At 37.4% G+C, this 25,434-nt stretch overlaps 2 protein-coding genes across 8 annotated transcripts in view; both read right to left on the minus strand.

The window, feature by feature from the left end:
- The window catches only part of dpyda.1 (dihydropyrimidine dehydrogenase a, tandem duplicate 1), a 242,322-nt gene that overhangs the window by 162,786 nt on the left and 54,102 nt on the right, over window positions 1-25,434 (minus strand). For all 7 annotated transcript variants that reach the window (XR_007927805.1, XR_007927806.1, XM_051881563.1 and 4 more), the window contains one exon: window positions 11,981-12,063. Coding sequence is in view for 5 of the 7 variants with exons in the window: in XM_051881563.1 (XP_051737523.1) it covers window positions 11,981-12,063 (83 nt within the window). In the remaining 2 variants the exon portion in view is untranslated. The remainder of the gene's footprint in view (window positions 1-11,980; window positions 12,064-25,434) is intronic.
- LOC127505766 (60 kDa lysophospholipase-like) overlaps window positions 15,920-25,434 on the minus strand; it is a 293,042-nt gene continuing 283,527 nt past the window's right edge. Inside the window, exon 17 of the mRNA XM_051881571.1 lies at window positions 15,920-15,929. The gene's annotated coding sequence lies outside the window, so the exon portion shown is untranslated. The remainder of the gene's footprint in view (window positions 15,930-25,434) is intronic.

Below are 25,434 nucleotides of genomic sequence, written 5' to 3' on the forward strand. Positions count from 1 at the left end.
ATATGGATGGATGGATGGATGGATGGATAAAGTACATTATAAACTGGATGGATGGATGGATGGATGGATGGATGGATGGATGGATGGAGTACATAATAAACTGGATGGATGGATGGATGGATGAAGTACATTATAAACTGGATGGATGGATGGATGAAGTACATTATAAACTGGATGGATGGATGGATGGATGGATGGAAGAACAAAATGCATTATATAAGGATGGATGGATGGATGGATAAAGTACATTATAAACTATATGGATGGATGGATGGATAAAATACATTATAAACTGTATGGATGGATGGATGGAAGAATGCATTATATGCGTTATATATGGATGGATGGATGGATGGATGGATAGATAAAGTACATTATAAACTGTATTGATGGATGGACTGAAGAACAAAATGCATTATATATGGATGGATGGATGGATGGATGGATAAAGTACATTATAAACTGGATAGATGGATGGATGGATGGATGGATGAAGTACATTATAAACTGGATGGATGGATGGATGGATGGATGGAAGAACAAAATGCATTATATATGGATGGATGGATGGATGGATAGATGAAGTACATTATAAACTATATGGATGGATGGATGGAAGAATGCATTATATATGGATGGATGGATGGATGGATGGATAGATAAAGTACATTATAAACTGTATGGATGGATGGATGGAAGAACAAAATGCATTATATATGGATGGATGGATGGATGGATGGATAAAGTACATTATAAACTGGATGGATGGATGGATGGATGGATGGAGTACATAATAAACTGGATGGATGGATGGATGGATGGATGGATGGATGATGGATGGATGGAAGAACAAAATGCATTATATATGGATGGATGGATGGATGGATAGATGAAGTACATTATAAACTATATGGATGGATGGATGGATGGATGGATGGATAAAATACATTATAAACTGTATGGATGGATGGATGGAAGAATGCATTATATGCATTATATATGGATGGATGGATGGATGGATGGAAGAACAAAATGCATTATATATGGATGGATGGATGGATGGATGGATAAAGTACATAAAAAACTGGATGGATGGATGGATGGATGGATGGATGGATGGATGGAAGAGCAAAGTGCATTATATATGGATGCATGGATGGATGACGGATGAATGGATAGATAAAGTACATTATAAACTGGATGGATGGATGGACAGATGGATGGATGGAAGAACAAAGTGCATTATATACTGGATAGATGAATGGATGGATGGATGGATGATTTTTTTTAAACAGAGCCTTGGCCTAGTGGTTAATTGCAGTACTCATAATGTGCAAATTCAATTTGACATCTTTCCCTCCTCTTCCCTTTGTTCTCTTCTGTACTATCCTAAAAAAATAAATTTAGCATAAATTCTAAACTTAAAATTAATACAAATATTAAAATATACTACAGTAATGTCAACATGAAATATAAAAATATTTTATATTTACTGATTTTGTGAAAAAAATGAGATTGCTACTGAAATGCACTTTTTTAAATTAATTAATGAACTAATTTTATATTATAATTTGAGTCGTTAGTTGAATTGAAATTTCTGAAATTGAATTAAAACTCCCCACAATATAATCATCTAAAATACAGTGAAAAACCATCATCACAGTACATCAAATCAAATCATGAGGTCATTACAAGTCACAAAACCATCTGTTCTACTCTGAATTGTGTTCTAGTGCTTTATTTTACATTATGTTAACTCCCATCCAAGGCACAAGCTGGGCTGAACACATGAGTATGCAGTGTTGAATCTGTCTTGCCCGATAGACGCAGCTGTGTCAGTTTGCTCGGGCATCTGGATGCAAGTTTAATGATGTCAGCAATGCAGCTCGGCTGGGGACAGGTGGGAAGAGTGCGCCAGGTGAGGTGAGATTACTCTGTGCACTGAGGGTTAGGACAGCGGCCGTCAGAACTGTCAAAACCACCCGGCCTGGGTCTGTCTGGGATCAGGGGGATAACCAACAGCTGCAAACACAGCACACTGAAAAATGAAGAGTGAGAGACCCGCATGGCTCTGTGTGTGTGTGTGTGTGTGTGTGTGTGTACGCACAGATCTCAGCCTGAAGGATCATATGCATTTGATTGACACATCACTCAAAGCTGTCATTTCAGCAAAAGGTGTAGACCACGTTCTACATGTTCAATTTCCCTAATCCAGCTGTAGCTAATCTAGCTATAAAAATGCCCATGCAGATAACAAGGACACAAACCGTATACACAATTTTCAAAAGATGCAACCATCAGTCAGAAATCCCGTTTTCTCTTTTGGTGTATTTAAAGCTAAACAGAATCAAATGTGTGGCTACCATGGTAACATTTACAGCAGGAGAACGTAGGATCTGTCAAAGTGGACGAGTAAGGTTAAACGTACATGCCTGCTGCACGGTTTCACCTGTCATCTTAATTGCTTTGACACTTGTGGTTTCGACCAATTAAAGCAGACTCTCAGATGGTCTGGTGAGAGAAGGCCTTTGCTCCGATACTACGGCATAGTTTGTATTTATGAACGTCGAGTTATCTGTCAACATACAAATCACTAATATAAAGTTATACTGTTGAATGCTTGATTCTGATTGATTGACAAGTGTTCAATTATTTCAGGAAATGCACAGCTAAAGTAGTTCCAGGCAGATTTTGACCGCATTACAGTTCCATATCACTTCGCCAAATTATTTCATTTAGTTCAAAGTTACTTACAGCCTACAACAGCAAATTAACTAAAACCCACAAGGACATTTAAATAACAAACAGTAAGATAAAAATGACATCTATCTTTATTTTTCGAATAATTCAACGGCCCGTCATCAACTATTCTAGGGTGACCATATGTGCCATTTTCCCAGGACGCGTCCTGTCCAGGATTTCTAAATTGCCTAAAATGGCTTGAGCCCTTGCCTCGTGAAAGTGTTCATATCGATGTGCCCCCGGAACGCGATTTAGGAACGTGATTTCTACACGGAGGTCTGTGTAAGCCACTGTTCTTATTGACAGTCTTCATGCAATGCATTAAAATGTTGTCGTATTTGCAATGCTTTGACCATTCTCTGCAGATCCAGCCTTCTCGCAAGCCATGATTGGTCGATTATGTATAATGCACGCTGTTGGTCAAATTATTTTTCAGTCATTATCTTCCGCAAATATGAAAACAAAAACAAAACTGGGACATTTTATGCAACTTAGAAATCCTGGACAGGACGCGTCCTGGGAAAATGGCACATATGGTCACACTAAACTATTCCCATATCCGGTATATATTTATAATTATTAACTTCATTTCAGCAATGCTTGATAGCAGTGATAAACTCAAAGACCTACTCTGAGGATATTTTTATATCTCAAGTTAATAAAACACTGATCTGGCCGATTAAAAAACAAACAAACAAACAAACAAACAAAAAAGCTATATGTGAACAAGTAACTTGAGTTACGTAATCAGATTACTTTTTAAGTAACTAAAGTAAGGCATTACTTTTTCAATTTACAACGAAGTAATTTCAAATAAGTTACGCAAGTTACTTTGTTTTCACATTTATCTTTGCTGCTGACCTTCAATGATCCAATTCAACCATACTAATGAGCAAAAATTACTTTAGATTAGATTTAGAAATAAAATTGAACAGCTCAGCTGAAAGGTTTGTTTGAGCTGCGCCCTCTACTGTACAGGCGTAAATATGCATTTCCTTCAGCCTGAGGCTTATTCATTTCACTTTTGGTGTGAAAGGACTTTAATATTTGCCAAATATAGAACTTTTTTTGTTGTTATTAAACAACAAACAAGCAAGCACAGCCCAGGTGAGAAAAAGTAACCCAAAAGTAATGTAACGCATTACTTTCCATAAAAAGTAACTAAGTAACTCAGTTACTTTTTTAGGGAGTAAAGCAATAATGTAACGCATTACTTTTAAAAGTAACTTTCCCCAATACTGGTCGTAACAATGCTAGGTTGTTATGTGTGGTTGCCAGGGCATTAGTATATGATTGCTAGGATGTTCTAGTTGGTTTTTAGCCTTTTGCTATGCAGTTGCTAGGGTAATGTGGGTGGTTGCCAGGGTGTTGCTCTACAATTGCTATGGCGTTCTGAGTGTGTTTAGCATGCTGCTATGCACTTGCTTCTAGGTTTGTAGCACATTGTTATGCAGTTGTTTGGCTGTTGTAGATGGTAGTATCACCAGCATGAGCACTATGTGTCAGCTCAATGTGTCACTAATTATTAAGCCATCGCTTTATAAAATTATAAAATAATTAAAAAAAAAACATACATAAACATATGGACCAGCATTATTCAAATGGCTGTACTTGTTCACTACCTTAATATGCCAGCATTTTTAACAATTTAATAAGAAAATGTTTACAACTACTGTATATTTATCAAAATTACATTTCTAATATCAAATCTGGTAACATTCCAAAAAGGTGATACAATTTTGAAAAGGTATAAATAATACAATAAATAATCATATTCTTAAAAGAAACATTTCATGTATTTAACATTTCCATGATTTTAGAGTACTAAATTTATAACTGAAATAAAAAAAATATATTAAAAGCACTTAAAATTACTAAAACGTAAAGTAAAAATTTAAATGAAAACTAAAAATTTAGATAATACAAAATGTTAATAAATACCATAAAAGTATATAAATAATACTAAAATAACACTGTTTTTAGGCTTGTTATTGGGTGGCTACTAAGGTGTTGCAAGGAGTCAAATGCTCCCATCCTCACATTCGGAGGCTTGTGGCCTTTTTCAATGCAAGTCTATGGGATTTTTTAACCTCTTTTGCTGAGTAAAAACAGTAAGACTGATTGCTTAGAAAAGTAATAGCACGTCTTTCCTCAATAAGCCTCATGATTTGAGGTATCATTCATGTCCATAACAGTGTGACAAGTTTTGTGCAGAAAAATACAGTAATAGGTATAAGCAACAACAATAGTGACACTAGTTTTAGCATTAACAGAAGAAAAATTACCTATAAGCTATTCAGAAAAGTAAAAAAAAAAAAGAATCCGCAAAGGCCCTGATGTCATTTTGAAGGTGAATCTTCAGCCTTGATCCCTGCGCTCGAGGGGGTTGAATATATAAGCACTCTCCCCTACAGTGGTGCATTGACAAAGGTCACCCAAAGTCCTCTCAAGGTCCAGACCATTTGAAATCCAATTGAAATTCATATATCTATTGGATGTGTGTGGAGATGCTTTAAGGGCAATGTTTACCCCCAGCCAAGTTCATCACTCTCTCCGGAGTGACAGAGGGGTTAACGACGCCCGGTGCGCAGCCCGGTGGACAATCAGAGCAAATCAGAGCGCAGACGGATGACGGCCGTTACATCCGTGTGAGTCATAAGCTTGCATTTAGGGAACGGGTGGCCATCCCTCAGCGTCGTGACAGTACGGATGCGGCTCCGCTGACTGATCAGACACTGGAGAGACGGAGAGTGCTTTGAATAATAGGGAGCACTACAGGAAGCGAGGCATGAGGCATGGCCGAGCATTCATTAGCCCCTTCACTAATGCTGCGACTGGACACCGTACCCCTGGCCTTCACTTTGACCTCCAAGACCACCTCCACAGCTCCAGACGGGCCGCACCCGGGCTGCCGCCCCTTGCCACCTGGAGTTGCTCAGCAGGTCTGGAAATCTGTGCCTGGAGCTTGAAAAAGGATTTAAATAAAACATCTTGCTTGCTTAGTTAACAGGTGCTTGCTTACGGTGTCTTTCGCTCATTCTCTCTCTGAATGAGCGGTGTCTTTCGCTCATTCTCTCTCTGAGTTTACAGACACACTCTGCAGGAAGGTGCCAAGCACACATGTGTATATATACACACACACGTTCTCACACACACACACACACACATATACAGTATATATATATATATATATATATATATATATATATATATATATATACTGTATATGTGTGTGTGTGTGTGTGTGAAAAATTAACGCGTGAATTTTGCGATTACTTTTTTTCCCACTTTAACGTGTTAAAGATATTTAATGCAATTAATGCAGCATTAATTTCTTTAGCTGGCGGTACTGCCGCACTGTCTGTGGATCTCCTGTCTGTGTGACACACAAAAGACTCATGCGCACAGAAAACCGCTTTAGACAGCGCGCCAGTATAGCACTGGAGTTCTCTTTCATGCTTGAATGGACAAAAACACACAAAATTATGCCAAAATGCCAGTTTTTTCGAGTACCCTCTTAAATGAGTTCAATAAAGTCTTAAAAGAACGTAAAGAGTTGTGAGAAAATAGGATGTGTGTCAGATTCGAGTCATGTGTGTCAGGTCTTAAAGTGACAGCAGCCTAATAAACTTGCTGCTGTCTGTAATTAATGTTAATTAAAGAACAAAAGACAAAGATAAAATCACTCACTGCTCTTGACTGAGTAACTTTTGTAGCTTTAATAAGGATTAAGCTATATTTAATTTATAATTTATGCAGTGAAGACTGTGAAGTGTTTGATGACGTTATTCAATTTCTGTATACCTGATAGACCTATCTGAAAATCTTAAAGCACTATTTACAAGGTTACATGGGCCAAAAACATCAAAAACAATACATTTTTGTGCATTTTGGCAAGGCAGGTACAATTCTGAACCGGTCTGACTGGGCCAATAGAAAAAAAAACCTTAGTGTTGTTGAGTCCTGATATATTAAAGGGCACAGATAAATGTGACAATTATTATAATGGGTTTATGTGAAGATGGTTTTAAGTTCACTTATATATTTTAAAGCCTAATAAATGTTAAAATTGATAGCTTTCAATTATACTGTAATGTTGAATGGCTATAATTAATGGCTAAAATTGAGGGGGAAAAATCAGTTTTATAGAGATCAGTAGCAGTATTGGTATCGGTTATACTGGCCTTCATTCATGAAAAGATGCCATTAAACAAATATTTAAAGTATACTGTCTATATGTTGTTTCTACATGTATTTGGAGATTAAATGTGAAATTATTAAAAATTGAAATTATATTAAAAACATTACTGTTAGGTGCAATATTAAAAGGATAGTTCACCCAAAAATGAATATTCTGTCAACATTTACAGTTGCCTACTCACCCTCAAGTTGTTCCAAACCTGTATGAATTTCTTTCTTCTTCTGAAGAAGAAGAAGAATATGGTTAACCAAACAGTTGATGGGCTACATTGACTTCCATAGTATGAAAAATATTTAACACATACATTCTTCATAATATCTTTTTTGTGTTCAGCAGAAGAAAGAAATTCATACAGGTTTGGAACAACTTCTGGAATTCTGGAAAAAAACATGGTTTCCACAAAATATTAAGCAGTACAACTGTTTTCAACATTGATAATTAAAGAAAAATGTTTCTCGAGCAGCAAATCAGCATATTAGACTGATTTCTGAAGTATCATGTGACACTGGAGACCGGAGTAATGATGCTAAAAATTCTGCTTTGATATCACAGGAATAAATTAGATTTGAAAATATACTAAAATAGAAGTTATTTTAACAATATTTCACAATATGACAGTTTTTACTATATTTTTGATCAAATAAATTTAGCAAAGTTTTGAATGGTAGTGTAAATCTAGTGGTCAAAAGGTGTGGGAACCTGCAATTTGAACATTAAATTGGGCCCTTAATTTTCCCCAGCAAAAGAAAATTGAGTACATCAGGTGTGCCACTCCAGAGGAACAGTTAAGCTATGTTATAATGCTTCCTTTAGCTTGGAGAGCACAAGAAGTTTCTGCCAGTTTCCCATTTCTATCAGGAGATTAATGACATGATTGCCTAAATTTATTCTCCTGCACTTGTTTTTGGGCAAAAGGTTTATGGATATCAATTCTGAAGGTCTGCGGAGTGATTTGTGCAGCGTGAAATTGGTAAAGTGTAGCTAACCTTGTTAACTTCCTCAATTAAAGTCATGTCGCAGGCTTATTTCCGTGTGATTATACGCTGAGCGCCATGGAACAGGCGTAATTGAGGAAAGGAACCTTTTCCATCGTCACCAATCTGTGCTCACCTCAGCCACCCTGCCAGCCTACCACAGGGTCAGATATAAGCTCTGTTCGTTTTTTTGCATTTCTAATCATATTCTCCTTCTATTCTGTTTTTGTCTTGTTAATTAGCAGGTAAAATCGCTTTTACTTCGGCGGACTGAGGTGGGCAGCAAACGGTGAACATCAGATAAATCCCATGAGACAAAACCACACTTCAATTTGATTTCACCTGCAAATCCTTCATGAAAAAATCGGAACTATAAGAAGCAAGCAACACTATAATAATTACTATGAGATTGTTAAAACTTGAACCGGAGCTAGTTGTCACACAGGAAAGAAAGCTGAGGCACATGGACGTAAATGTTTTCCTATTTACATTTGCATGTATGAACACCACGCTCCCTTATATGCTTGCTGTCATAACCTTTGCCATCGATCCAGCCAATTACCACAACCTGGCCATAATTCATAAGCCTGGCAACTAACGGACAATTTTCCATAAAGGGAATTTAATTAATTGCTATTTTGTTGCTGTTTGTGCATCCCTGATGATGTATTTATCTATGAGCCGCTTAAATATTGCTAGGAATTATGTTCATATACATGCAGTTCACTGTAATCCTCCTCGATCTCTTCTAATGAAGCTAAGCAGATTAGAGGAGATTTTTATAACGCTCACTGCGAGCGCCAGATTCTGTCATCTCAACACACTCCTCAATAAATCTATTCTTGCACTGTGGATCAGTGAGATGAAAGTGGATGAGAAATTAATTTAATACTCTTATTATTTTTTAAATATACAGGACTTTAATATAGTCACTTTAGAAGCTACTTTATATTCAAAGAAGTTGTAGGCTGTCCAAAAAACGAACGGTGATGAACAACCTGCTTAGCTATTTTAGCGACGATGAGGTCATTGCGCTGATTTTGAGATTCCCGTCGCCACATGACCTAAATTCTTTAAGTGCCACGAAAGACATCATAATCTAAACAGCTCAACTAAATTCCACTGTATTATTAACAGGTCAACTACATCTCACCGTAAAACCTAAAATCTTTAAGTGCCACAAATGACTGAACAAGTCATCATAATCTAAACAGCTCAATTAAATTCTTCTGTATTATCTAAAGTTTTCATTTCAGTGGCAAAAATGAATGAACTAGTATTTAGAAACTAAACCGTTCAACTAATTGTCACCATATAACCTAAATAATCCATGTTTAAACTCCATAAATGACTGAACTAATCATCACAAACTAAATAGGTCAACTAAATGTCACCATATAACCTAAAATCCTTGTTTAAGTACCACAAATGATTGAACTAGTCATCATAAAATAAACAGGTCAACTAAATGCCACAGTTTTATCTAAAGTTTCAGTTTATATGACTGAACTAGTCACCACAAACTAAACAGGTTAACTACATGTCACTGTATAACCTAAAGTCTTTAAGGACCAGCAAAGGCCCCATTTACACTAGTGCGTTTTCGTTTTAAAAATGCATAACTTTTGCTACGGTTACGCCTGTCATTTACACTACTCTGGCATTTTCGACCCTCAAAAACGGAGACTTTCGAAAAGAGGCAACTGTTTGAGTGCCATAAATGACTGAACTAGTCTTTAGTAACTAAACAGGTCACCTAAAGGACGCCTTTAAAGGGTTAGTTCACCCAAAAATGAAAATAATGTCATTTATTACTCACCATCATGTCGTTCCACACCTGTAAGACCTTCATTCATCTTCGAAACACAAATTAAGATATTTTTGTTGAAATCCGATGGCTCAGTGAGGCCTGCATAGCCAGCAATGACATTTCCTCTCTCAAGATCCATTAATGTACTAAAAACATATTTAAATCAGTTCATGTGAGTACAGTGGTTCAGTATTAATATTATAAAGCAACGAGAATATTTTTGGTGCGCCAAAAAAACAAAATAACGACTTATATAGTGATGGCCGATTTCAAAACACTGCTTCATTAAGCTTCAGAGCATAATGAATCTTTTGCGTCAAATCATGATTCGCGTGTCAAACCGCCAAACTGCTGAAATCAAGTGACTTTGGTGCTCCGAACCGCTGATTCAACACAAAAGATTCATAACGCTCCGAAGCTTCATGAAGCAGTGTTTTGAAATCGGCCATTACTATATAAGTCGTTATTTTGTTGTTTTGGCGCACCAAAAATATTCTCGTTGCTTTATAATATTAATATAGAACCACTGTACTCACATGAACTGATTTAAATATGTTTTTAGTACATTAATGGATCTTGAGAGAGAAAATGTCATTGCTGGCTATGCAGGCCTCACTGAGCCATCGGATTTCAACAAAAATATCTTAATTTGCGTTTCGAAGATTAACGAAGGTCTTACGGGTGTGGAACGGCATAAGGGTGAGTAATAAATGACATTATTTTCATTTTTGGGTGAACTAACCTTTAAGTCTTTAAGCACTACAAATGACAGAACTAGACATCACAAACCAAGAGGTCAACTAAACATCAGTATATGACCTACAGTCTTCATTTAAGAGCCACAAAGGATTAAACCCCATTATCAGAAAACTAAACAGGTTATCTAAACACCACCGCGCTACCTTAAAGGGATAGTTCACCCAAAAATGAAAATTATCCCATCATTTACTCACCCTCAAGCCATCCTAGGTGTATATGACTTTCTTCTTTCAGCCAAACACAATATCCTGGCTCTTCCAAGCTTTATAATGGAAGTGAATGGTACCCTAGATTTTGAAGCCCAAAAAAAGTGCATCCATCCATCATAAAAGTAATCCATACAGCTCCAGGGGGTTAATAAAGGCGTTCTGAAGTGAAACGATGCATTTGTCAGAAAAATATCCATAATTATACATTTATAAACTGTAATCTCTAGCTTCCAGTAACATCCGTCCGCGCGTTCACGAGAGAGTTGAGTTCCGGTGTAGGACGTAGGGTTTGCTTAGGTGAGAGTAGGTGCCTCTCGTGGTTCAAACAAATAGGGCTGGGCAGCAAACTCAAGCTCCTCCGACATTTCTCTTTAAAAATTCTCATTTTAGACTTCTAATTCATGACTGGTGTTTTGTTTCGCTCTATTCTCTGCGCTTGTGCGTTCGTCAATACGTCTTGCTTTGGGTCAGAGGAAGCCGGAAGCCAGTTATTATAGTTTATAAAGTTATAAATATGGATATTTTTCTAATAAATACGCATAGCTTCACTTCAAAACGTCTTTATTAACCCCCTGGAGCCGTATGGATTATTTTTATGATGGATGGATGTGCTTTTTTAGGCTTTAAAAAAAAAATGGTACATTCACTCCCATTATAAAGCTTGGAAGAGCCAGGATATTTTTTAATATAACTCAGATTGTGTTTGACTGAAAGTCATATACACCTAGGATGGCTTGAGGGTGAGTAAATTATGGGATAATTTTCATTTTTGGGTGAACTATCCCTTTAAGTCTTTGTTGAAGTGGCAGAAATGAATAAATTTGTCATCAAAAACAAAACACTAGCAGCACATGATCTGAAGTCTTTAATCAAGTGCCACAAATGACTGCACAAACGGCGTGAGTTACAGTATGTGTCAAAGTTGAATAGGAGTTTGTACAGAAGTATGAGCAATTACACTAGTGGTGCTGCCTTTGCACTAAAAAGAAAGAGACAAGCATGAACGCCACGGCCGATATCGTGCTCCAGAGAGTCAAATTAAACATTGACAGGTTAGCCGAGCGCAGTTTGTTCCGTCGCCATATAGCTGATCTGGAGCCCTAAGGGACGTCTTCTCCTCGCACAAATTAATACCTTCGAGAGGCTGACTGAATGGTGGCAATAAACTCATTTGTTCCCCAAATAATGAAGAATGACTTCCCCCCAATCCCCCACAACCACCACCACCACCAGTACTTTGGTCCTCGCCACATCTGTGACTGTTGCCATGGTGACCTGGTCTTACCTCACCGCTTCCCGAAGTGCTCCACGCTCACTCAGAGTCGTGTGTTTGATGTCATCAAAATTGTTCTCTAGCTTCACGCAGCTCTGCAAGAGAGAGAGGGAGAGAGAAATGAGATGACAGAGGAGGTGCTGTTATTTGTTTGGATGTTCGTGTGTGCGCGGTGCATCTCATTGATTGGGGCTGTTACACAGGCTTTGAACATAATCCACTCAAACATCATCAGCGAGATTCCTCCACGCTCTCATGCAGATTGTAGCGCACTGCCAGGGCTGTGCCGCGTGATTCATCAGATGTGACACGGCCAACTCCTGGGCTGGTACAAAATGTCGAAGCGTTCTGGGGCTCGGACTGCAGTTGTCATGGCAATCGACCCCTCTCTAGCCCCTGACCCCTGAAGGTAGGTGCGGAGTTTGAATGAAACCTGCTGGTACGGACAAGCAGGTAATTACAAGGAGACACAATTTCCGCTCCACAGTACTCCAGATTTAGACCACATAATAAACTGACTCACATGTACATACAAACAAGCATGCAAACATGAATACAAATAATGACCTCTGCCCTCAGCAACTGCCCGGAATCCGCCATCATGCTTGAGAACAAGTTTTTTTTTTTTTAAATTATGGCTTTTATTTTTGCTTTGATTTGTTGTTTCTTTCTGTTTTCTGACCTTTGAAGCATGTTATGTTGTATTTTATGCATGAAAGGTTTTATTCAAATAATGCATTATTATTATTATTATTATTATTATTATATTATAAATATCTGTATTATTAATACGTTTAATAATGACAACAATATTTAAATCATTTTATTTGAATAGTACCTTTCATACAAATTGTTTACACATTATTATTATTAATACTAATAAGGCATTTTATTTGAAATACACATTTAATAAGATAGACAGATAGATAGTCAAACAGAAAGAATGATAGAGGGATAGACTGACAGAAAGAACGATATATAGAACAATAGATAGAACGATATAGATAGATAGATAGATAGATAGATAGAAATAATGATAGAGGGATAGACTGACAGAAAGAACGATATATAGAATAGAACGATATAGACAGAGATAGATAGATAGATAGATAGATAGATAGATAGAGGGATAGACCGACAGAAAGAACGATATATAGAACAATAGAATGATATAGACAGACAGATAGATAGATAGATAGATAGATAGATAGATAGATAGATAGATAGATAGATAGATAGATAGAAATAATGATAGAGGGATAGACTGACAGAAAGAATGATAGATAGAACAATAGATAGAACGATATAGACAGACAGATAGATAGCTAGAACGACAGATAGATAGATAGATAGATAGATAGAACGATAGATAGATAGGTAGATGGATAGATAGATAGATAGAATGATAGAGGGGTAGACTGACAGAAAGAACGATAGATATATAGAATGACAAACAGACAGACAGACAGATAGATAGACAGACAGAAATAATGATAGAGGGATAGACTGACAGAAAGAACGATAGATAGAACAATAGACAGACAGACAGACAGATAGTTAGATAGATAGAACGGCAGAACGATAGAACAATAGATAGAATGATAGAACAGTAGATAGAACGATAGATAGAACGATAGAACGATAGAAAGAACGATAGCTAGATAGATAGATAGCTAGATAGATAGCTAGATAGATAGATAGATAGATAGATAGAACAACAGATAGAACAATAGATAGAATGATAGATAGAACGATAGAACGATAGAACAATAGATAGATAGAACAATAGAACAATAGAACGATAGAACGATAGACAGACAGATAGTTAGATAAATAGATAGAACGGCAGAACGATAGAACAATAGATAGAATGATAGAACAGTAGATAGAACGATAGATAGAACGATAGAAAGAACGATAGAACGATAGCTAGATAGATAGATAGATAGATAGATAGAACGACAGATAGAACAATAGATAGAATGATAGAACGATAGAACGATAGAACAATAGATAGATAGAACAATAGAACAATAGAACGATAGATAGAACGATAGATAGAACGATAGCACGATAGAACGATAGATAGAACGATAGATAGAACAATAGAACAATAGAACAATAGAACGATAGATAGAACGATAGAACGATAGATAGAACGATAGATAGATAGATAAACGATAGAACGATAGATAGAATGATAGATAGAACGATAGAACGATAGATAGAATGATAGATAGAACGATAGATAGAACGATAGATAGATAGAACAATAGAACAATAGAACGCTAGATAGAACGATAGAACGATAGATAGAACGATAGATAGATAGATAACGATAGAACGATAGATAGAACGATAGATAGAATGATAGATAGAACAATAGATAGATAGAACAATATGATAGATAGAACAATAGATAGATGATAGAACGATAGATAGAACGATAGATAGAACGATAGATAGACGATAGAATGATAGATAGAACGATAGATAGAACGATAGAACAATAGGTAGATGATAGATAGATAGAACGATAGATAGAACGATAGATAGATAGATAGATAGATAGAACGATAGATAGAACGATAGAACGATAGATAGAACGATAGAACGATATAATGATAGATAGAACGATAGATAGAACGATAGAACGATAGATAGAACAATAGATAGATAGAACAATAGAACGATAGATAGAACGATAGATAGAACGATAGAACAATAGATAGATAGAACAATAGATAGATGATAGAACGATAGATAGAACGATAGATAGAACGATAGAATGATAGATAGAACGATAGAATGATAGATAGAACGATAGATAGAACGATAGAACAATAGGTAGATGATAGATAGATAGAACGATAGATAGAACGATAGATAGATAGATAGAACGATAGATAGATAGAACGATAGAACAATAGATAGAACGATAGATAGAACGATAGATAGATAGACAAACAGAAGGAATGATAGAGGGATAGACTGACAGAAAGAATGACAGATAGAAAGAATGATAGAACGATATATAGAACAGACAGATGATAGAATGATAGAACGATAGATAGATAGAACGATAGATAGAACAACAGACAAACAGACAGACAGATAGATAGATAGATAGATAGATAGATAGATAGATAGATATTATCTGATAGTAGAGTTGGAAACTGACTTCAAGCTCAAGACATGTATGATGGTTGGTGAAAACTTGCAGCAACATGTAATGCAATTTCACATGCAAACTTGACCGTGAATAATTTTGCATTTATCCAGCTCTCAGGTGACGGCTGGTCCGCACTCAGAACTTGACAGCTCACATCAATCACAACCCTTGAAGAAGCTTTTCCACTCAGCGGAACGAATCCAGGGTTTCTCCCGCATTTAAACCTCAGCACACAACAGGACTAACAGCAACAAATTAGTAATATTCAGTGAACAATTCAGGGGATGTTTGTTAAACACTAAACTAGATAAATTGGGCTTTAGATCTGTTAGAAAAGTTTTTAAAAAAAGTGCAGTGAGCAGTGCTGCGGAGTAATTAAGACAAACAAGACTTGCTGTATAACTAATTATAACTAAACTTATAACTTAAGTACATTTTCCAGTTGCATGACAGGCAGCTCAGCTGGTTAAAAAAATAAGATGCATTTTGCTAAATGTAATAAGCAGCATAAATTACTTTGTAAAATGATTATAATAAATGATATTATGTTTAATATATCACTCCAAATAAAGATTGCACAGGTACAAACTAAGCTTCAAAGCAGTTTTCAACTAATAAATCACTTCACAAACGTAAACAGTGTTAATATTTCTGCTATAACAACACTGAGTTTGTCAGCACTGCCCGCTTGGGTCTCATACAGTAGCGACGGTGGCAAACTCAGTGTTTGGCAAGTCACGCAGCGGGCACAAAGAGTTTAGAATCTAATAACAGAACGTGCTCGCCATTCTGACTGACATTCAATTTACATGATTACAGACAAAGTGCAAGTCAGAGATTTTTTTTAATTACATTTCCCTCCCTCATCTTTCCACGCTGCTCTCGTCTAACTGAGTGGCATTAACAAATGTTTTATTTTATGTTGCTCAAACAATAAAAACACAATGATATGGAAATTGATAATTATTGCACTGTCTGAGCTTGTGGGTGACAAGGAAATATTGCATCGGGAAGCAGAGATATTTGGGAAATAATATGCGTGGGCATTGCATTCTCGGAGCGCTCTCTCTGCAAGCCAAAGTCTGTGATTTGAATAACTCAATAACAGCACTCGCACACACATATACGGTTTACACTGCAAAAATCAAACTTCAGCTCCCTTGACAATGACGAGGGACAAAGAATAGCAAATATTCATATATGACAATCAATTTAAAGGGGTGGAGTACATTCTGCCTGAAAGTGAAGGCGAGTAGCCAGAATAAAATTGCTGGGATCAGAAGCCCATTAGTGCCATACCATGATGAAAATAACCTATAATTATCCAAAAAAAAAAAAAAAAGAGAAAAAAAAAGAAAACATCCCAATTTGACTATAGAGAATAAAAGAGTATTAATTATAAATATAAATAAATAATTCAAAATAATATAAATAAACGTGTATATATATATGTATATATATATATATATATATATTTAAAAGGACACACAATTGATCAAAAGTGACAGCAAAGTTATAAGGTTACAGAAGATTTCTATTTTAAATAAATGCTGTTCTTTGGAACTTTCTATTTATGAAAGAATCCTGAAAAAATGAAGTAGTTTCCACAAAAAAAGGTGTTGTGTGCGCTGTGTAAACATGATGGTTATTGTAGTTCTAGACTAAATGTGAACATGCACTTACTCATCTCACCTGCACGAGTAGAACTTTTTTTGTTGCTATTAAAACAAACAAACAAGCAAGCCCAGCATAGGTCAGAAAAAGTAACACAAAAGTAATGTAACGCATTACTTTTCATAAAAAGCAACTAAGTAATGCAATTAGTTACTTTTTTAGGGAGCAACGCAATATTGTAATGCATTACTTTTAAAAGTAACTTTCCCCAACACTGCTGAGGACAATTAAAGGAACACTCCACTTTTTTTTGAAAATAGGCTCATTTTCCAACTCCCCTAGAGTTAAACAGTTGAGTTTTTTGAATCCATTCAGCCGATTTCCGGGTCTGGCGGTACCACTTTTATCATAGCTTAGCATAGTTCATTGAATCTGATTAGACCGTTAGCATCTCGCTCAAAAGTTGCGATTGTCTAGGCCGATATGGCTAGGAACTATACTCTCATTCCGGCGTAATAATCAAGGAACTTTGCTGTCGTACCATTAGTGCAGCAGGCGCAATGATATTACGCAGCGCCTGTGACCCCCTGCATGCACAGAAAATCGCAACTTTTCATTTTTCCGTCAGTCTTAGTACACAATATAACTACAGAAGAGTCAAGTTTTAAATAGGAAAAATATCGAAACTCTTTAGTCATTTTTGAGCGAGATGCTAACGGTCTAATCAGATTCAATGAACTATGCTAAGCTATGCTAAAAGTGGTACCGCCAGACCCGGAGATCGGCTGAATGGATTCGAAAACGGTAAAACTCAACTGTTTAACTCTAGGGGAGCTGGAAAATGAGCATATTTTCAAAAAAAAGTGGAGTGTTCCCTTAAGGGATCCATACACAACTATTAAAAAAGGTGAAAACATTCACTGATGCTCAAGACGGCAACAGGAAGCATTAAAGGGATAGTTCACCCAAAAAATTCTGTCATTAATTATTCACCCTCATGTCGTTCCAAACCCGTAAGACCTTCGTTCATCTTCAGAACACAAATTAAGATATTTTTGATGAAATCCCAGAGCTCTCTGACTCCTCCATAGATAGCAATTTAACCACCACTTGCAAGGTCCAGAAAGGTACTAAAAACATATTTAAAACAGTTCATGTGACTACAGTGGTTCAACCTTAATTTTATGAAGTGACGAGAATACTTTTGTGCGCAAAAACAAAACAAAAACAATGACTTTATTCTACAATAGCTTCTCTTCTGTGTCATTTTCCTACGCTGTTTACGTCCAGCGCTTCCAGGTTCTGTCAGAACGCCGACTCATTATTGACCGGCTCCTGAGTCAGCGTCACACGCACGCGTCGTGCTGCTCATGTGAACTGTGATGGCCAATACTGAGCTAGTCTAAGCCTCAGACATCATGGCTGAACATCTGATGCATATGGCACAATTATCTGGAAATGCTTCAGGAGTTTCGTAGTCATCATCTGGTTGGTTGAATTCTACAGGATGTACGTGTGTGTTGCGTTTAACGGTCCACCTGGAAACAAATGCCATGACGCCAAACCCTCTCGTAGAAGAAGAACACAGAAAACAAACAAACTGTGATTGGTTGCGTCTTTTTTTTTTTTTTTTTTTTTTGCGTTGCATGTCAGTCAAACGTCCTCTTGAGCGGGCCTTGGCCAATGAAAACTGCGATAGAGTCCAGACCTTCTGCCGTCAGTCTGAAGGTCTGGCTACGTGAGACTAATACTGAGCCGACGTTTGGATGTAGAACCTGGAAGCGCTGAATGTAAACAGAGTAGGAGAATGACACAGAAGAGAAGATATTGTTGAATTAAGTCAATATTTTTGTTTTGTTTTTGCGCACAAAAAGTACTCTTGTCGCTCTCGTTGAACCACTGCAGTTATGTGGACTATTTTAACAATGTCTTTAGTACCTTACTGGACCTTGAAAGTGGTGGTTAAATTGCTGTCTAAGGAGGAGTCAGAGAGCTCTTGGATTTCATCAAAAATATCTTAATTTGTGTTCCAAAGATGATATTTTTTTCATTTACCACTGCCTTTCAGAAGCTACCCAAGAAGGTAAGTAAACTTATGAACTGTATTTATGCCTGTCTAACGTATGAATAGAGCACAGAAACCTTCACATTATGTGACGACCAGATTAACAGTCCTCGAGAGATTTAGAAACAATCCTTTAGTATAAGTGTGATTAATAAGACTCATTACGTATAGTGGTATGACATGCTCCTCATCAAGTCTGTAATTTTTTTTAGGGATCTCTATCAATAAAAGTTCTCAGCAAAAGCGTTTCAATAATGACTGTCTTCCCTCCCCTCAGACAGAAAAGACCCTAAAGACACTGACAAGACGACCAGCTGTATATGAAAATCTCATTAATGAAAAAGCATGACAGAAAGCAGCCCGTTCTGAGCTGAAAACCATTCAGATGATTCCAGTGCTGCTGGTACCACACACCCAGCCAGCTGAGCGGGCATAACAAGCCTTTTGTGTTTTCCTTTATACATTAAGAAGCATGTAAAGCACAAAAAAGGACTTATTAAGGGTTTCTATTAACATCAAACCCCAACATTGTAATCTCCTCCCCTTCGCCTGAATGGATTAGGCGGCGGATGCGGTGCTCTAATCCATGTAGTGGAGGCTAAATCCTGTGAGGAAAAGGAGGAAAGTGTGGCATTATGGGATGGGTGGGATTGGAGGCGGTGATGTATGCATGTTCCAGCAGATAAAACTCATTGATTACTTCACCCTTTCCTCACCCGAAACTTACAATCTAGCGCAGTGAAGTAGGGCCGATATCAGCTCAGACAGCAGCAATCGATAGCCGTGTTGATCTGTGGCGTGTAATTGTGCAAGGTAATTAGAGATGAGCACATGCACACACTTTAATTCACTGCTTAAGACTCAAGCCTGTGTTAAAGTAATACTTTGACCAGCCCAATGCATTGCAAGACCTGTTGGCTTTTCTGTTTAAGGACTACAACAAATGGCTGGTAGAGACTATAAAGAGCTTCTTCCCAGGTTAGTGACATCAGAAGAGAAGAGGAAGAGTTGTTGTAGTAGAGTGTTGATGCCATGCCATCATTTTACGCCGGACTGCTTTACAAACGAGGGTCAATTCAATGCTGAATTTGCACAAAAGATTAACATGATGGCACATGCTAGCCGATGAGTTGAATCAACTTCACAGCAATTACATAAATTTATTCACTAACCATTCAGAAACATCCAGTTGCATTCTAAAAGTTGTAACTTCTTCCTGAGTCTCTCCATCAGTGTCCGACTCCGGTTTGAACAATGTAAGGCTGAACACCGTCAACAACAATCGTCATTTTGGCTGCGTGAGATTCTCCAGCTTTGTTGTTGTTAAGCAACCAAAGTGCAAGCTGTTAAAGCTCCGCCCTCTTCTGGAAAGCGGGCCGGGAGCAAAAGCTAATCCGTATATCTGTCTGTGGTTACATCTGTCTGTCTATCTATCATCCTGTCTATCATTTTATCTATGCCTATCTATCAGAACTATAGATAGACATACAGCGATAGATAGACAGACAGACAGATGTAACAACAGACAGACAGACAGACAGACAGATAGATATAACAACATAGCATTTCATTTGAAAAGCACTTTTAATACTGTTTAAACATTATTATTAATAATAGCCTACATTGTATAGCGCTTTAATACATATTGTTTACAGACAGACGATAGAGAGAGAGAGAGAGAGAGAGAGAGAGACAGATAGTGTGATCTTAGACTCCAACAGAATTCCTAAGTATAATTCATTGGATGATTTTTTAAGTAAAAACATAATTACTTACTTTAAAAGCTTCAAAGAACCCTAATATCGCTTAGAAAAAATGGTTAGCACCCAAATTGTGGTAATTTGTCCGTAATTTATTCATCTAATGAGTGTGAGGTCGAGACTAGATTTAAGGAAGACGCAAGATGATTGTGCTATAAAGGAAAATCTATTTAAGATATTCAGTTTACATTCCATCTTTGGACCTCAGCGGTGACCTGGCGCGGAACAGGAATTATGAAAGCCAATTTGAATTACTTAACGAATTCCAGAAAGGATTCAAATTAAGTTTTTTTTCTTTGCCTCCTTTTCCTTTCATCATGTCTCATTAAAGCAATTAGCTCTGATGCCTAATAAACTAGAAGCAGTCCCAACTATAAAGCCCCAGCCAATGACAGAGAACAGAGCTGACTATGAGGAAGAAGGTCATAATACACATATATAATGTCACACAGCATCTCAGTGTGGTTACAAGGCCTTCCTATTCAACCTGTACCCTGTGTAGATGTTCTGTGGAAAGCTTCAGGGGATAGCTGGGTGATCTATATACTGGATACTCACAATTGAGGATGCACCACCATTTAAATTCTGGACTAAACTGATTAAACAATAATTATTTCCATGTTATGGCCAACATAACACATTAACTAAAAATCTGTACAATTGTGTCTAAATTAATAATTAAAACACTAACATCATGGGATCTACATTAAAAAAATCTAAAATATACACAAAAACAAGTTTTTTTATGAAATACTCAAATATTCAATATCAGCCAATAAATAACCAATAACAACCAAAACAGTACATACATAAAAAATTAAATCAATTCCCCAAAATCAAAACTCTGATTCAATGATTTGTGTGACCTCAGCGCAAAAATGTTAATGAAAATTCATGTTAAAATATATATATATACACACACACACACACACACACACACACCAATTGAAATGCCATTAAAGGGGTCATGAACTGCATTTTTTTTAAAATCTTATAGCGTTCTTTGAGGAGGTCCACTAATAATGTTCAACAAGTAGTAAGTCATAGGCTATTTTCTATCCTGTTTTTGACCCTGTCTTTGAAACACTCCGTTTTGATAAATGTGCCGCATTCAAGACTTGGAAGTAAACGGTTACTGCTATGATTGGGCAACAGTTTTGCATATAGATAAAGCAATAGTGACACAAGGTAAAAACACTGTTACTCACACTTGTGTGTTGCGAAATTACTGTCAGATCCAATATAGTTGGTACTGCATCATCTTTTATTTTCAGTCTCTCTGAAAAGCATGCGTCGAACTGTGTCTTGTTTAAAAAAATGAATCTGCAGTAAAATGAAGCAAACAAACGAACAGTTCATCCACGCTTAGAATCACAAGGAAGGCAATGTTTTCCACAACTTGTCACTGCAGAACATCTTGTAATCTTCAAAGGCATCTCTATCATGTTTTTTGTTCGAGTAATCCTGTGTTTTCGTCTCTCTTGTATCGGTGGATGGGGCTAAAGAGGCAATGATGTAGAAGTTAGAGCTGGGACAATACATCGATTCTCGATTCACGATACAAAAAGTCTGGAGCGATTCTGATATTTTCTGATGTATCGCGATTCTCTCTCGAATCAATTCTGAGCTTAGTTTTCAACAGTAGATGGCACTACATGCTTTAGAAACACCCGTAAGTTACTCTGCTTGCTTCCAGTTCCTTTACACACACCACTTAAACCTAAAATAATCATTCATAAAGTTCGAAAAAGTTGAAGCATATGTCAAGGGTTTTCGCAGTGGGCTTTGTTTACCTTAATCTTGCGTCATAAAAGCATTCTGAGCCGAGGTGCAAGTATATTTAACCACTTACATGACTCAGCCGAATGCACGATTGCTCTCCAGCACTCTTCTTCGTGAGCATTTGAGTGTGCGGTTAAAAACTAGCCTAGAGCACCAACAGCAGATGATGCTCTATGCTAGTTTTTAACCTCACACTCAAATGCTCACGAAGAAGAGTGTTGGAGAGCAAATGAGCTGTTAAAACTAAGCTCAGAATCGATCCAGAATCATTGTATCGCGAATCGAGAATTGATGTATTGTCCCAGTCCTAGTAGAAGTAGGCACTGAATCCAGAGACGGTCTTTTGTTGCTCTATGACATCATAGTGAGGCAAAATCCGAAAAGAGTTATTTTGGGAGCTTGGTTTCAGTAAAAGCTGTTTTTGGACTAACAAGGAAGTTTTGAGTACTGAAACTTTTTGCACCCTAAACCTCATGCATTGAAATGCTGTGGGCAAAAGTAACGCAACTGTGCAGTGAATTCGCCCCTAAGCTGATTTGCCAGCATTTCGAGTAGTGAAATGTGAAGTGACGTGACGTGTAGCCAAAGTATGGTGTCCTATACTCAGAATTTGCACTCTGCATTTTACCCATCCAAGTGGACACACACAGTGAACACACACACACCGGGAGCAGTGGGCAGCCGTATTTGCTGGGGCGCCCGGGGAGTGATTAGGGGGTTAGGTGCCTTGCTTAAGGGCACCTTAGTTGTGGATACTGAGAGTGGAAGAGAGTGCTGTTCGTTCACTCCCCCCACCTACATTTCCTGCCGGTACTGAGATTTGAACCTGTGACCTTCAGGTCACAGTCATAACATCTAAATGGAAAAATGCTAGTACATTTACAATACATATCATGTAAACACACCTACTGAGGCAACTCAAATCTGAAAAGCCTGTTTCTTTCTACTTTACACCCTCCCTCCCTCCTTGTCTTGCCTAAAACCGATGGGGAAAAAACATTAGCTTTTGCTTCTGGCAGATATACCTGCCCTTCACAGGACCTGGGGATCATAATGCAATCTGGAGACTCATTAAATTGGATTAGACCGTACAGACAGATTATTAAAAGAAAACCATCAGTAAACAGCAGCGTTATCTGCAAAAAAAAAAAAAAAAAAAAAAAACAAGGGCACTTCAAGTGTGTTTCCACTTCTATCTCCGCAGCTGCTGCAAAACCCAGACTTGTTTTTTGTTCGGTAGATTATCTCTAGCCTCAACCTGTGCTGTTGAAGCAGAAAGACAAATATTGGTAAGGCTCCGGTCAGCTAATAGCGTAGACTTGAACCGTCCGCGTTCCCGTACGAGACGTTGCCTGCAGGGAAGTGTAGCAAAATCTCCTCACGGACAGTGTGCTACGGGTGCCCTGAGGGGGAGGGGAAGGAAATGTGCGGGCACCTGAGTCCTGACAGACTGAGATAACGGCTGACTACATGCCACCATATTTTCCCAAGAACTCATTTGGAAACTATAGACACCCAGCACTCAAGGATTCCCTGTAAAAACTAAGTTTACAGCCCCTCTGGCATCCGGACAATTATGATGCCGCTTTCGGGGGCCTACAAAAGTTATTTTAAGGATCACTAAAACGTTCATTGCTTTTTCTTTACGAAGAGGATAAATCTGGGGCAGGCGATCCATAAGGAAAATCACGAGCAGCTTCACAGACTCAGCGTTCTCTGCAGCTCTGACATTTATTGGTGAATTGACAGTGAGAAATGCATTGCATGAGAAAATAAGCAGACGGAAAGCATTAAGGTTGATTTTGCAGTGAATTCTGATTAACAGTACATAAAGGACAACACAAACTTCCATTTCATCCCTTGGCGTATATGTCTATTTTCAGGGATGTGTCTTGAAAAAGGTACCGCGTATATTTGCACAAGCGTAGCACGCAAAAGATACACATGTATACTCCTGATAGACTAAAATCACATGCCATATGTTCGATCTATAGCACACAGCCTTTATGAATTAAATCAGGCCTGCGATCCATCCCCATTGATTAGAATGATGAATTAGGCAGCTGTACTTAGCAACAGTGCTGTCAGCAGGGAGTAGATAATCTCCCCTACAAAACACCTCTATCTTGTTGTGTCTCCACATCAAACAAGCAGGAGGCTCAGTTGCCTTTAAAAGGACAGACGAGGCATAGCGGCCACCTGCCAAAAAACACAAACCCTTCCCGTCGCACGCTGGTCTAGGGAGATATTCGTGAGACTTTGATGGCATGTGCCTGGAATCGTAAGATAATTACGTTTGAGCGACTGTCTGAGCATGTGTGTTAGCGAGTGTGTTAGCTCACCAACACGCTCTTGTCTAATGATGAAATACCTGCACACTCCCAGGAAGTCAATAGAGCTTGTGTGCGTGTGAGCCGGTATTTATCTGCTATGTTAATTTTAGTGTTTGTATTTTTTGATACACACACACATACAGAATTAAGGTGAACAAGATACATATACATAAGATACATACAGCATATTCTATGCAAAACTTAAATGAAGGTGTTCAGTTTTCATAATGTGCATTCTGGCGTGGCTGTTGTGGTAACAGTAGAGCATGCTTTGGACTTTTATATATTTATATGTTAATCTAGATAGTTCTTACCAGCTGCGATCGCAACAAGCAACGAGCTAGTATTTATATCTGTCACACAAACAGTTAAATCTATGGAAAGAGAGTAAAAAAATTCATTGTGACTTTATTTATCATAACTGTGATTTTATTTTGATTAAAGGGGATAGTTCAGCCAAAAATGAAAATCCTGTCATCATTTACTCTCCCTCAAGTTGTTCCAAATCTGTATGAATTTCTTTCTTCTGCTGAACGCAAAATAAGTTATTTTGAAGAATATGGGTACAACTTGAGGGTGAGTAAATGATGACAGAATTTTAATTTTTCGGTGAACTATCGCTTTTCTATTTTTATTTATTTATTTTTTTTTACTTTAAGGTGGAAACAGGCTTTTTTTAACTATCAGTTTTATTATTTATTTAGCATAGAAATTAAGATGTATCAAACTTTGAAATGGGA

This window comes from Ctenopharyngodon idella, chromosome 23 (assembly GCF_019924925.1).
Source record: "Ctenopharyngodon idella isolate HZGC_01 chromosome 23, HZGC01, whole genome shotgun sequence".
Classification (NCBI taxonomy): Eukaryota; Metazoa; Chordata; class Actinopteri; order Cypriniformes; family Xenocyprididae; genus Ctenopharyngodon; species Ctenopharyngodon idella.